This window comes from Neoarius graeffei, chromosome 11 (genome assembly GCF_027579695.1).
Source record: "Neoarius graeffei isolate fNeoGra1 chromosome 11, fNeoGra1.pri, whole genome shotgun sequence".
Taxonomy (NCBI): Eukaryota; Metazoa; Chordata; class Actinopteri; order Siluriformes; family Ariidae; genus Neoarius; species Neoarius graeffei.
In genome coordinates, this window is record NC_083579.1 from 78,874,346 (window position 1) to 78,888,498 (window position 14,153).

General features: G+C 43.7%; 1 protein-coding gene across 1 annotated transcript in view; it reads left to right on the forward strand.

The window, feature by feature from the left end:
• The window catches only part of plekhd1 (pleckstrin homology domain containing, family D (with coiled-coil domains) member 1), a 41,586-nt gene that overhangs the window by 10,276 nt on the left and 17,157 nt on the right, over nt 1-14,153 (forward strand). The window contains 1 exon segment of the mRNA XM_060933184.1: nt 7,271-7,365. Coding sequence (XP_060789167.1) covers nt 7,271-7,365 — 95 coding nt within the window.

Consider the following 14,153-nt stretch of genomic DNA (forward strand, 5'->3'; position numbering starts at 1 on the left):
GAGATGTGTGTATGCGTGTGTGTGGGTGGGTGTGGATGTTTGTCAGATTTTTTTGCATGTTGTCTGTTGGCACGAGTTTATTGATAAAAAATGGCATTTTATCAAGTGAAAATATTGAATTAAGTCAATGTATCTAGTATTTCCTTGTATAAGATTACAATAAACCAAGTATAAGGTTATTAAACCTATTTCTAGATTTGAAATAGTCTTGTTCTATTGGCAGATCCATCCATACAGCCAACTATTATCTATGCCGCTTAATCATCAGGGTCTCAGGGAAGCTGGAGCCAATCCCAGCTGACTTCAGGAGAGAGGCGGAGTTCATCCTGGACGGGTTGCCAATGTATCACAGGGCTAACACGGAGACAAACAACCATCACACATCCACACTTATGGGCAATTTAGAGTAGCCTGTTCACCTAATCTGCATGTAGGTGCTAAAGAAGGCAACTGGAGTTGCTTGAAATTCTTGAAGATGTTTCACCTCTCATCCGAAAGGCTTCTTTAGTTCTGTCTGACTAGTGGAGAGTTCCAGGTATTTATCCTCTCGTGGACCAAAAGCAAGCCTAAGGAGATATGTAGTGAAAGTTCATTATGTCTACCTATTGAAACTATTCTTTAAATTCGTTTCTTAAGACAAGGATTTTTTAAGATGTTACCTTGACAGTTTCAGCGATAAACTTCCGCCTTCTTCAAAACAGTCACCAGATGTCGAGTGGTGATGTGCCTTATCAGCTGATGTTACTCTAAGGAGGCGTGAACGTCCCGCCCAATTTGACAGGTAGTCCACGCCTCCTGCTGTCAGGTCGCTCCTCCAGATCGGCGCTCCAGGTGTGTGACAGCGCGTACGCTCCCTCATCCCGGTTCATCGTCCTCTGCGCCCGCTTTCGTATCTCCACTGCCTCCAACGCTGGAATCTATTTTCTTCAGCGCGAATGACTCTGGCCTCTTCCCAATTCATTATATGATTTTGCCGTTTGCAGTGGTCTGAAATGGCTGATTTTAAGTTTTCTTGGTTTGCTTTTTCTTTTTCGGATCTTGTGAGTCTTTTTGTTGTTTCTTTTTCACACTCTATTTGGTGTTCTTTTTTGTGAGTGTGGAAGCATCTGCCCGTTTCACCAATATAAACTTTATTACATGAACGGCGAGGGATTTCATATATGACGTTGCATTTATTGTCCAGTTGTATTTTGTCTTTGGGGTGAACTAGCAGCTGTCGGAGGTTTTTGTATGGTTTGACCGGGGTGTTGATGTGGTATTTCTTCATGGATCGTTGGATGCGTTCTGTAACTCCTTTTATGTATGGTAGTGTGACAAAGCCTCGGTTTGTTTTTTCTGTGTTTTTCCTTGTTTGTTTGTTTTTTTCCTTTGTTTGTGTCTATAATTTCCCTTTTCGGATTGCCCACAGTGGATATTGGCAGTTTTTATTGGCAAAATCATATAATGAATTGGGAAGAGGCCAGAGTCATTCGCGCTGAAGAAAATAGATTCCAGCGTTGGATTTTAGAGGCAGTGGAGATACGAAAGCGGGCGCAGAGAACGATGAACCGGGATGAGGGAGCGTACGCGCTGTCACACACCTGGAGCGCCGTCCTGGAGGAGCGACCTGACAGCAGGAGGCGTGAACTACCTGTCAAATTGGGCGGGACGTTCACGCCTCCTTAGAGTAACATCAGCTGATAAGGCACGTCACCACTCGACATCTGGTAACTGTTTTGAAGAAGGCGGAAGTTTATCGCCGAAACTGTCAAGGTAACATCTTAAAAAATCCTTGTCTTAAGAAACGAATAGAATAGAAAAAGCCTAAGGAGAGTCGTTGAGGTCACATGGGTTGTTGACCCTCTCAGCCATCCTGTAGGTGTTGGGGTCACTGGAGGCCAGGTGTGAACGGTGTTAGTAGCCTAGAGCAGTGGTTTTCAAAGTGGGGGCCGCGGCCCCCTGGGGGGCCGCCAGGGGGTGCTAGGGGGGCCTCAGAAAGTTGGAGGGACGATAACCAAAAAATTGCAGAAAAAATATATACTTTTTTAAAATAATTATTATTAAATATATTGTAATTAGTTTTTTAATCATCTCATCTCATCTCATTATCTCTAGCCGCTTTATCCTGTTCTACAGGGTCGCAGGCAAGCTGGATCCTATCCCAGCTGACTACGGGCGAAAGGCGGGGTACACCCTGGACAATTCGCCAGGTCATCACAGGGCTGACACATAGACACAGACAACCATTCGCACTCACATTCACACCTACGCTCAATTTAGAGTCACCAGTTAACCTAACCTGCATGTCTTTGGACTGTGGGGGAAACCGGAGCACCCGGAAGAAACCCACGCGGACACGGGGAGAACATGCAAACTCCACACAGAAAGGCCCACACCGGCCACAGGGCTCGAACCCGGACCTTCTTGCTGTGAGGCGACAGCGCTAACCACTACACCACCGTGCCGCCTTTTTTAATCATTATTATAAAATATACTTATTAATAATAATGCATCATATCGAAACATTGTTTGCCATGCTCATCTCTCCGATTGCCTGTGACGTTGCGGTTTGCGCCATTTATCAAGCTGCTTTGCTCCTCAAGCTAGCGTATTGCTAGTGCAAAATGGACAGGTTTTTGAAGAAGAGACCGAAGGAACAAACCAACAGCCCTGCTGTGGAGGACACTGCTGCGAAAAAAACTAAGAAGTCCTGGCCAACTAAAATCCGAAAATATGAGGCAGCATATATTAAGTATGGCTTTACAGCCATACAGCCATGATTGCCCGAAATGTGTCCTCTGTCTGGAGACCCTGCCAAACGAGTGCTTAAAACCTTCGAAACTTCAGCGTCACTTGGTACAAAAACATCCGACAGATGCCGAAAAAACAGTCGATTTCTTCAGACGCAAAGAAGAGCATTTGGTCAGGCAATCTGCTGCATTCACACAGCAAGCTACTGTCCCCGAGCGGGCCCTGAAGGCATCATTTTTAGCCTCGTACCACATTGCTCGTGCTAAAAAACCTCACTCAATTGGAGAAGATTTGATTTTACCAGCCACCAAAGACATTGTCCGAGAATTGCTTGGTGAGGATGCTGCCAAAAAAATCGCTGCTGTCCCACTCTCTGATAACACCGTGAGCCGACGGATTGGTGACATGGCTCAAGACGTATCTGCTCAGCTGTTGGAGCAGGTGAGAGCCAGCGAATACTTCACACTTCAGCTGGATGAGAGCACAGGTTTATCCAGTCAGGCCCAACTGCTTGTGTACATCAGATTTATTTCACAGGAAAGATTTGTGGAGGAAATACTATTTTGTAAAGCACCTGAAAGAAGAACTACTGGGAAAGACATTTTTCAAGTTTTGGACGATTACATCGAGTTTAACGGATTGGACTGGACCCGTTGTGTGGGGGTGTGTTCGGATGGAGCCGCGGCAATGACCGGGAAGATCAGTGGAGTGACCGCGCTCATTAAGCAGAAGGCCCCGCATGTAGTGGCCACACACTGCATGCTCCATCGCGAGGCACTGGTTGCAAAAAGGATGGATAATGAGTTGAATCAGGTACTACAGGAGGTTATACAGTTTATTGTTCAGTGCGAAAATATTTGTGTTGAAAACATGTTGGTTAATAATATTCTTCTGCTAAACAAATGTAACAATTATTGAATATTGAATAAAAGTAAGAGAAAACATTCTAAAAGTTGTTTCTTTACATATTTTGTAGCATTGTCTGTGGGTTTGCAAAGGGGGTCCCCGGCCAGAAGCTAATGCTGTTTGGGGGGCCTTGGCATGGAAAAGTTTGGGAACCCCAGGTCTAGAGGGTTGTTCGGGTGATCTGTGGGTCATTGGTTCTCTCTGTCATCATGTGAGTCATTGAAGTCAGCTGAGTTTTGGTGTGGATGTGTATTCAGTTTGCTGGAAAGTATGCCAAGGACTGCATTGTAGGTGGCTGATAAGTGGTGTCTCAGACCACCTCCTCTGTTCAGCGATGGATGTTCTAGTTGACGAAGATGGCTTCTTTTACTCATCTTTCAAACCACCGGTCTTCTCTGGTTAGAATGCGTACATTGTAGTCCTGAAACCTTTGTTATTGAGATGAAGATGGACTGCAGAGTCCTGGCCTGGTTTGCTTTTGATCCACTAGAAGATAAATGCCTGGAACTATCCACTAGTCAGACAGAACGGAAGAAGAGAAGTGAAACGTCTTCAAGAATTTCAAGCAAGTCCAGTTGCCTTCTTTAGCACTTACGGATTATGATGACCTGGATAACTGAGAACCTTCACAGACTAATCTGCATGTCTTTGGACTGTGAGAGGAAAACAGAGCACACGGAGGAAACCCACTCAGGCATGAGGAGAACATTTAGTTTTTCATCTTCCCATCTCCCAACCTAGGCAGTGTAGGGTCTAACCTGGGGTTAACTGTTTGAGTTCTTTATTTAGTTGTACTTTGTATGGTTGGTTTGTTTCCTTGGCTGTTTGCTGAGTGTTGATACTTCAACAGAATATTACACTAAGTATTATTCTGTCACTTGTTCAGTTGGCACTAGAATTTTCTTCTCTAGAACTTCAGCACTTAGTGTACCTGACTTTTGTACTCATTGTACGGTATGTCACTCTGGATAAAAGCATCTGCTAAATACCGTGTAATGTAACATGCAAATTCCATACAGAAAGGCCCCAATCAGCTGCGAGATTGAAACCCAGAACCTTCTAATCACTGCAACTCCATTCCACCCCAACTGGCAGATACTTTAGCGAATTTTCTAAGCATTTATTTCTTTAAAAAAAAATTTATCCCCCAATAGAATCAATAAAACCTGAAGCTTGAAATTTGTATACATTAAAGATGGCAAGAGACCACTTTTTTCTGATACCGATACTGAAACCTTGATCAGCCAATACAGAAACCCGTCCAATATTGTTTTCTTTAAAAACTACTAATCTTTAAGTGTTTCTAATTTTTTTTTTTAAATCTGAAGCACTTCACATTTAAAATATCTCATCTCATTATCTCTAGCCGCTTTATCCTTCTACAGGGTCGCAGGCAAGCTGGAGCCTATCCCAGCTGACTACAGGCGAAAGGCGGGGTTCACCCTGGACAAGTTGCCAGGTCATCACAGGGCTGACACATAGACACAGACAACCATTCACACTCGCATTCACACCTACGCTCAATTTAGAGTCACCAGTTAACCTAACCTGCATGTCTTTGGATTGTGGGGGAAACCGGAGCACCCGGAGGAAACCCACGTGGACACGGGGAGAACATGCAAACTCCGCACAGAAAGGCCCTCGCCGGCCACGGGGCTCGAACCCAGGACCTTCTTGCTGTGAGGCGACAGCGCTAACCACTACACCACCGTGCCGCCCACATTTAAAATATTTCACACAAAAATCACTCACATTCTCAATATAAGGATAACAAATATACTGTAATAACAACTATACTAAAGTATACTCGTACTCAAGTATAAATATAATAAAATCATTCTTAACTAAGGGGGGGGGATGTTAAAGGGATAGTTTGGGATTTTTGACATGAATCTGTATGGCATCCCCATCAATAGTGTCGTGCAAACACACTGACTTACCCCTGACAGCATCCTGTGAGTCCAGTTCTTGTCCTGTTTTGGTCCAGACGAAAGTAGTCCGGCAAGTTTGTTGGGGTCACGAAAGTAAAACGTTTTTCTTCTCAAAACAGTATGTGTTCAAAAGAGTGATATATTTGCATCACAAAACCGTTGCCAAATAAAAGGTCAGACCTCGAAATCGCTTGGCACTATTTTCTCTCCCTTCTTATCACTGCGTGCTGCCGCCAGGTGACAGCCACGGCTGTTTCATTCATTGTTTACTGCTAGCAAAGTTAGCGACAACATGTCTGACTACGACAGCGACGTTGAAAACATTGACTTCATCTCACAGCCAAAGGGATATCTTTATGAACCCGAATATACAGATGAAGAAATTCGCCAGATGGAGTTAGAACGGGCAGAGAGAGAAAGGGTGGACAGAGAAGAAGTGGAAGAAGGTGAAGCTGGAGCCGCAGCTTGTTAGCGCCACTGATCTGAACTCCTAATCACTGTCAAACAACGCGAAAGGTGTTGATTCCTGCGCAGATGTCAACATGACAGCGCGCAGTGATACCGAGGGAGACAAAATATAGCGCCAAATAATTGCGAGGTCTGCCTTTTTATTTGGCAACGGTTTTGTGATGCAAATATATCACTCTTTTGAACACATACTGTTTTGAGAAGAAAAACGTTTTACTTTCGTGACCCCAACAAACTTGCCGGACTACTTTCGTCTGGACCAAAACTAGACAAGAACTGGACTCACAGGATGCTGTCGGGGGTAAGTCAGTGTGTTTGCACGACACTGTTGACGGGGATGCCAGACAGATTCATGTCAAAAATCCCGAACTATTGCTTTAAACCTCTTTAGAGGCAAACATCTCCATTTCCAAAAATAAATTTCTTCTCCGGGGTGGCACGGTGGTGTAGTGGTTAGCGCTGTCGCCTCACAGCAAGAAGGTCCGGGTTCGAGCCCCGTGGCTGGCGAGGGCCTTTCTGTGTGGAGTTTGCATGTTCTCCCTGTGTCCGCGTGGGTTTCCTCCGGGTGCTCCGGTTTCCCCCACAGTCCAAAGACATGCAGGTTAGGTTAACTGGTGACTCTAAATTGACCGTAGGTGTGAATGTGAGTGTGAATGGTTGTCTGTGTCTATGTGTCAGCCCTGTGATGACCTGGCGACTTGTCCAGGGTGTACCCCGCCTTTCGCCCGTAGTCAGCTGGGATAGGCTCCAGCTTGCCTGCGACCCTGTAGAAGGATAAAGCGGCTAGAGATAATGAGATGAATGAATGAGATGAAATTTCTTCTCCAAATCCACTTCCAATCATTGCTTGGATCATGTGATGTCTGAAATGATTTCTTTGATATCCATCATTCATTGATTTATTTGTATTGACCTGATGCTGGGTATCATATGAGTGGCATCTCGATTGAAAACGTCGAGAAATGTGTTGATTAGTCTTACATTTGGTTGATGGTAATCTCATTCTAGGAAATTTTAGTGGAAGATTCCAAACCCAACAGTGGCACTGACCTGGTAATGTGTGGTACCTGCTTCGAGCTACACGCTACAGACTTTAACTGTCAACGACAGTGTGCTCTGTGTGTTCGGTTTACCTGATAAAATGCCCAATAATTACAAGTACAAGGTCAGAGTAACTAGTGAATGAATAGCTCTCTATTATTGAGGGTGTGTGTGTGTGTGTGAACACATTGTAGGAGCTGGAGCGGCTGAATCAGGTGCTCGAGGAAGAGAAACACAGGTTTGAGGAGGTTCTGATGGATCTGAGAACCGAGCAGGAGCAGATCAAGCAGTATGCCTCAGCCTTTATCTTTATTACAAAAAGATGTTGAATTCATGATTCCGATTAGTCAGAAGGTGTTGATTAGTTTTCTATTACAGCAGCTGATTTTGATAACAAATCATAGGTTTATATGGGGAGAGCAGGGAGACTTGGGACAAGTTTTCAGCTTTTGTAGATTGTGTGAAATTCTTTGCGTCACATTCATACTGCATTCGAGAGGATTTACTCTACCCTCTTACCACAACATGAGTTTCTCAGCTTGGCACATATACTGACCTTCAGGATTCACTTTTTTCTGTCATTATTTTTTGTGTCGAGAAATCCAGCCACTGGGGGTGCATAAGCGTACTCTTGGTGCCGGTCCCAAGCCCGGATAAATTGGAGAGGGTTGCGTCAGGAAGGGCATCCGGCGTGAAACTGTGCCAAATCTAACATGCGGAATGAAAAGAGAAATACCATACCGGATCGGTCGGGGCCCGGGTTAACAACGACCGCCTCCGGTACTGTTGGTCAGCAGGGTGCCGGTGGAAAGTGTGCTACTGTTGCGCCAAAACGGAGAAGGAGAAAGAGAGGGGGGAGGCGTGTTAGGAGAGAGCGTGAAAGATGGAAGGGAAGGAGCTTAGAATTGAGGGTAGGAACACTGAATGTGGGAACATTGACTGGCAGAGCGAGAGAGTTAGCAGGTATGATGGAAAGAAGGAAGTTGGACATTTTGTGTGTGCAGGAGACGAGGTGGAAAGGAAGCAAGGCCAAGAACATTGGAGATGGATGCAAGTTGTTTTATTATGGAGTCGATGGAAAGAGAAATGGTGTTGGTATTGTTTTGAGGGGAGAGTTGGTCAACAGTGTGATTGATGTGAAGAGGGTGTCAGATAAAGTGATAGGCATGAAGTTGGAGATTCAAGGAGTGTTAGTCAATGTTGTGTGTGCGTACGCCCCATAGGTTGGATGTGAGAACGAAGAGAAAGAGTCTTTCTGGGAAAAGATGGATGAAATGGTAGAAAGTATACCGAGGGAAGAACGCATGTTGATAGGAGCAGATTTCAACGGACATGTCGGCGAGGGAAACAGAGGAGATGAGGACATGATGGGCAGATATGGTGTAAGAGAGAGAAATGTGGAAGGGCAAATGGTGGTTGATTTTTCAAAGGGGATGAATTTGGCAATAGTCAATCCATACTTCGAGAAGAAAGAGCAGCACAGGGTGACGTTTAAGAGTGGAGGAAGATCTACACAGGTGACCTACATACTCTGCAGAAGGGGTAACCTGAAGGAGATTGGAGACTGTAAAGTGATGGCAGGGGAGAGTGTAGCTAGACAACATCGAGTGGTCGTGTGCAGGATGAGCTTGAAAGTGAAAAAGAGGAAGCGTGAAATAGTGGAGCCGAAGATTAAGCGGTGGAAACTAAAAGAGGTTGAACATCAGAAGGAGTTTAGGGAAGAAATGAGATGAGCATTGAGTGGTAATGGAAGTCTGCCAGAAGATTGGAATACTGCTGCTGTACTAGTAAGAGAGGCAGCAAGAAAGGTGTTAGGGTGGTCATCGGGAAGGAGGAAGGAAGACAAGGAGATATGGTGATGGAACAAAGAAGTGCAGGAAATTATAAAAGAGAAGAGGCTAGCAAAGAAGAATTGGGACGATCGAGACGAGGAAAGCAGGTGGTTATACAGAGAGACGAGACAGAAGGCAAAAAGAGCGGTAGCGAAGGCGAAAGCAGATGCATACCAGGAGTTGTACAAAAGATTGGAGACCAAAGAAGGAGAGAAAGACCTGTACAGACTAGCTAGGCAGAGAAACAGAGAAGCGAGGGATGTACAGCAGGTAAGAGTGATGAAAGATGTAAATGTGCTGACAAAGAGAGTGTATTAAGAAGGTGGAAAGAGTATTTTGAGGATTTATTAAATGAGGAGAATCCGAGAGAGAAAAGGTCAGATTCATTGGAGACAGCAAATCAGGAAGCAGAGTTGGTTAGTAAAGATGAGGTGAGGACAGCCATGAAAAGAATGAAGACTGGGAAAGCAGTCAGACCAGATGGTATCCCGATTGAGGCTTGGAGATGTTTGGGTGAGACAGCTGTGGAGTTCCTAACGAGATTGTTTAATAAGATCATAGAGAATGAGAAAATGCCAAATGAATGGAGAAAGAGTGCGCTAGTCCCAATATACAAGAATAAGGGAGATGTACAGAGCTGCAGTAAGAATAAAGAGGAATAAAACTGATGAGCCACACCATGAAGTTATGGGAAAGGGTATTGGAGGCGAGATTGAGAAGAGAGGTAGCAATCTGTGAACAGCAGTACGGGTTTATGCCAAGGAAGAGCACATCGGATGCAATTTTTTGCTTTAAGAATGTTAATGGAGAAGTACAGAGAAGGCCAGAGAAAGCTACACTGTGTGTTTGTAAATCTGGAGAAGGCATACGATAGAGTGCCGAGAGATGAGTTATGGTATTGTATGAGAAAGAGTGGAGTGAATGAGAAGTATATTAGAGCGGTGCAAGACATGTATGAGAACAGTGAAACAGCAGTGAGGTGTGCAGTTGGAACAACTGAATGGCTCAAGGTGAAGGTGGGACTCCATCAAGGATCTGCTTTGAGTCCTTTCTTGTTTGCCATAGTGATGGATAGCTTGACGGACAAAGTGAGGCAAGAGTCGCCATGGAGCATGATGTTTGCGGATGATGTTGTGATATGTGGTGAAAGTAGAAAGGAGGTTGTGTTGGGTTTGGAGAGATGGAGGTATGCATTGGAACAAAGAGGAATGAAGGTGAGCAAAACAGAATACATGTGCATCAGTGAGAATGGGGATGAGAGTGTAGTGAAGATGCAAGGAGTAGAGGTAAAGAAAGTTGGTGAATTCAAGTACCTGGGGTCAACTGTGCAGGAAAATGGGGGCTGTGATAGTGAGGTGAGAAAGAGAGTGCAGGCAGGGTGGAGCAGTTGGAGAAGGATTTCGGGAGTCATTTGTGATCGGAAAGTCCCAGCAAAAGTGAAAGGTAAGATGTATAAGACAGTAGTGAGACCAGCCGTGATGTATGGATTGGAGACCGTACCCTTAACGAAGAGACAGGAGGCAAAGTTGGAGGTGGCGGAGTTGAGGATGTTAAGGTTTGCGATGGGAGGTTGGACAGGATAAGGAACGAGCACATCAGAGGGACAGCACATGTGGAGAGCTTGGGAATGAAGCTAAGAGAGATGAGACTGAGATGGTACGGGCACATCCTGAGAAGAGATGCAGAGCATGTGGGAAGGAGAATGTTGAGGATGGAGCTGCCAGGCAAACGAAAACGAGGAAGGCCAAAGAGGAGATACATGGATGTGGTGAGAGAGGACATGAAAGTGGTAGAGAAGGATACAGAAGACAGGGAGCAATGGAGACGAAAGATCTGCTGTGGCGACCCCTAATCGGGAGCAGCCAAAAGAAGAAGTTTTTTGTGGCGAGACATGAAACATTGAGGGGAGACATTATGGGACATTATGTTGGGAGACTTGGGACATAGTGGGGAGACATGGAACAAAAATAAAATCCTTAGCTTAATCCTACATGTTTAATTTTATTTATTATCAAAACTTGTAACATATGAACTGTAGGAACACACAGTGCTGATACAGCAATTGAAAAATGTCACTTTACCCAAAACCTGACTGTCATGTCTGTCCACGTTTGCGTTCTGAGCACGCAGCAGCTCGCCTCTAACTCACATGCAGCATTGCTCATGAGGACTAATTGATGTCCAGCACCTGTTCCAGATCAGAGCGCAATCAGCTCGCGCATATAAGGACCTCGAACACACTTTGCGAAGTATACACTCAGTGTCTCGTACCTGTCGTTACCAAGCTGTTGGAATTTTTCATTTTTACTCCGGTTTTGTCTTTGTTTCTGTTTTCTGACTACGTCCCTAGCCTTGCCTCATATACTCTGTCTGCTGATCGCATGACCCCTGCCTATTCCAGTTTACCCTCTGTGCCTCACAGTTTTGGAATTGTTTGCTAGCCTACTTTTAATAAACTGTTCCTGCACTCACATCCATTTTACTCCTGTGGTTCACGTGACACTGATGAGACAAAATGGTTCCATTCTCAAGAAGGAATGAAATGAGCTCAATCCTCATGCTGGTACATGCCCACCTTTTTAACAAAAAATTTAAACAATTTTATATTTGTAAACCACAAGAAAAAACCTGTAACATGACGAACTGTCCCATATATACATACAGTAGTATGCAAAAGTTTGGGCACCCTTACTGAAAATGTCTGTTACTGTGAATAGTTAAGTGAGCAGAAGATGAACTGATCACCAAAAGGCATGAAGGTAAAGACAACACGTTTCTTTTCAGTGTTTTCTGCAAGATTTGTGTATTATTTTTGTTTTGTACAATTGGAGAGTGAAAAAAGAAAAGGAACACCATGCGAAAGTTTGGGCACCCTGATACATTTGAGTTCTCAGGTAACTTTTACCAAGGTTCCAGACCTTAATTAGCTTATTGAGCTGTGGCTTGTTCAAATTCTTCGTTAGGAAAGGTCAGATGATGCAGATTTCAAAGCTGTATAAATTCTCTGACTCCTCAAACTTGTCCCTAAAATCAACAGCCATGGGCTCCTCTAAGCAACTCCCTCGCATTCTGAATAATAAAATAATTGATGCTCACAAAGCAGGAGAAGGCTACAAGAACATAGCAAAGTGTTTTCAGGTAGCTGTTTCCTCAGGCCGTAATGTTATTAAGAAATGGCAGTGAACAGAAACAGTGGAGATCAAGGTGAGGTCTGGAAGATGAAGAAAACTTTCTGAAAGAACTGCTTGTTGGATTGCTAGAAAGGCAAATAAAAACCCCTGTTTGACTGCAAAAGACCTTCAGAAAGATTTAGCAGGCCCTGGAGTGGTGGTGCACTGTTCTACTATGCAGCGACACCTGAACAAATATGACCTTCATGGGAGAGTCATCAGAAGAAAACCGTTCCTGTGTCCTAGCCACAAAATTCAGCGTCTGAAGTTTGCAAATGAACATCTAAATAAGCCTGATGCATTTTGGAAACGAGTCCTGTGGACTGATGAAATCAAAATAGAACTTTTTCGCCATAATGTGCAAAGGTATGTTTGGAGAAAAAAGGGTGCCAAATTCCAGGAAAAGAACACCTCTCCAACTCTGAAGCATGGGTGTGGATCGATCATGCGTTGGGGTTGGGTTGCAGCCAGTGGCACAGGGCACATTTCATTGGTTGAGGGAAGCATGGATTCGAATAAATACCAGCAAACTCTGGAAGCAAACATCACACCATCTGTAAAAAAGTTGAAGTAAAAAGAGGACGGGTCCTACAATAAGACAATGATCCAAAACACACCTCAAAATCTACAATGGAATACCTCAAGAGGCCCAAGCTGAAGGTTTTGCCCGGGCCCTCACAGTCCCCTGACCTAAACATCATTGAAAATCTGTGGATAGATCTCAAAAGAGCAGCGCATGCAAAACAGCCCAAGAAACTTGTAGAACTGGAAGCCTTTTGCAAGGACGAATGTGTGAAAATCCCCCAGGTAAGAACTGAAAGATTATTAGCTGGCTACAAAAAGTGTTTACAAGCTGTGATACTTGCCAAAGCGGGTGTTACTAGGTACTGACCATGCAGTGCTCAAACTTTTGCTTCGGGCCCTTTTCCTTTTTTTCATTTTGAAAATGTAAAAGATGAAAATAAAAAATTGTTTTTGCTTAAGATGTAAAGGGAATGAGTCATCTTTAACTTTATGCCTTTTGGAGATCATTTCATCTTCAACTTGCTTAACTGTTCACAGTAACAGCAATTTTGACCAGGGGTGCCCAAACTTTTGCATACCACTGTATATTTTCCCAGAATTTAAGTTTAATCAATAATACTGTATCTGGTAACTCGAGGCTACAGACTTTAATTCCTAACAAGTCCCCAATTCTCCAGCGTACATTACACCACAGAATGGAGGTGGAGGCGAAGGAGAAAACACAAGTTTTGGTTGATAAAAATAATGAACTGCACAAACCTTACTGCAGTGTCCAGCTTTGTGGCTCCAAAGGAAGTCGGTTACTCTCTAACTTCCGATGTCATCTCAAACCTGATTGGTTGAAATCAATTTATGGGAATACAGACTGTCCCAAGTCTCCCCTGTCCCAAAACTCCCCACTCTCCCCTATTAATGCAGATGTTCAAATCCGTTGTTTCTATAGTAACAACTCATTCACACGGACATACTCGAAGGCTAATATATCCTATTTTTAAATTAAATTAATTTCTGTTTCAAAATGTGTTGTGATTGAACAGTTTGTTTCCGTCATGCTTTTTCTTTCATGTTTATACAAGGGTCTTCACTGTCAGTACTTTATTAATAGTTTTCCACCATGTTCGAGTCTTCAGGTTCGAGAACTGCACTCTCTGATTTCTAAGTATCATGAAAAGCCTGCGTATTTTGTCTCAGTACCTAATAGAGAGACAGGGTCTGGTGTGAGAACTGTTTGTAGTCACTATAGCCAAAGTGTACCGTATAATAGTTATATGGTCTAATTTGTATAACAGGAAATAACAGAAGTTCCATAACATTAAATGGAGATAAAAATGTGTAAAATGTAAGACTTCTTATTCAGAAATGAATTAAAATCGTTAACTGTTCATACATTGCTGTCGTATAAGATGAATAAAAGACTTCAGAATGTGGTGTTATGCGAAAATAATGAGCCTTGGCTCCATCACACCGCCCCGTTCTTCAAGATTTTTCTTTAATTTGTTTTTTTTCCCGATATACTGTCCTTATTGACTGAAAGTTGTAGCAGTGATAAA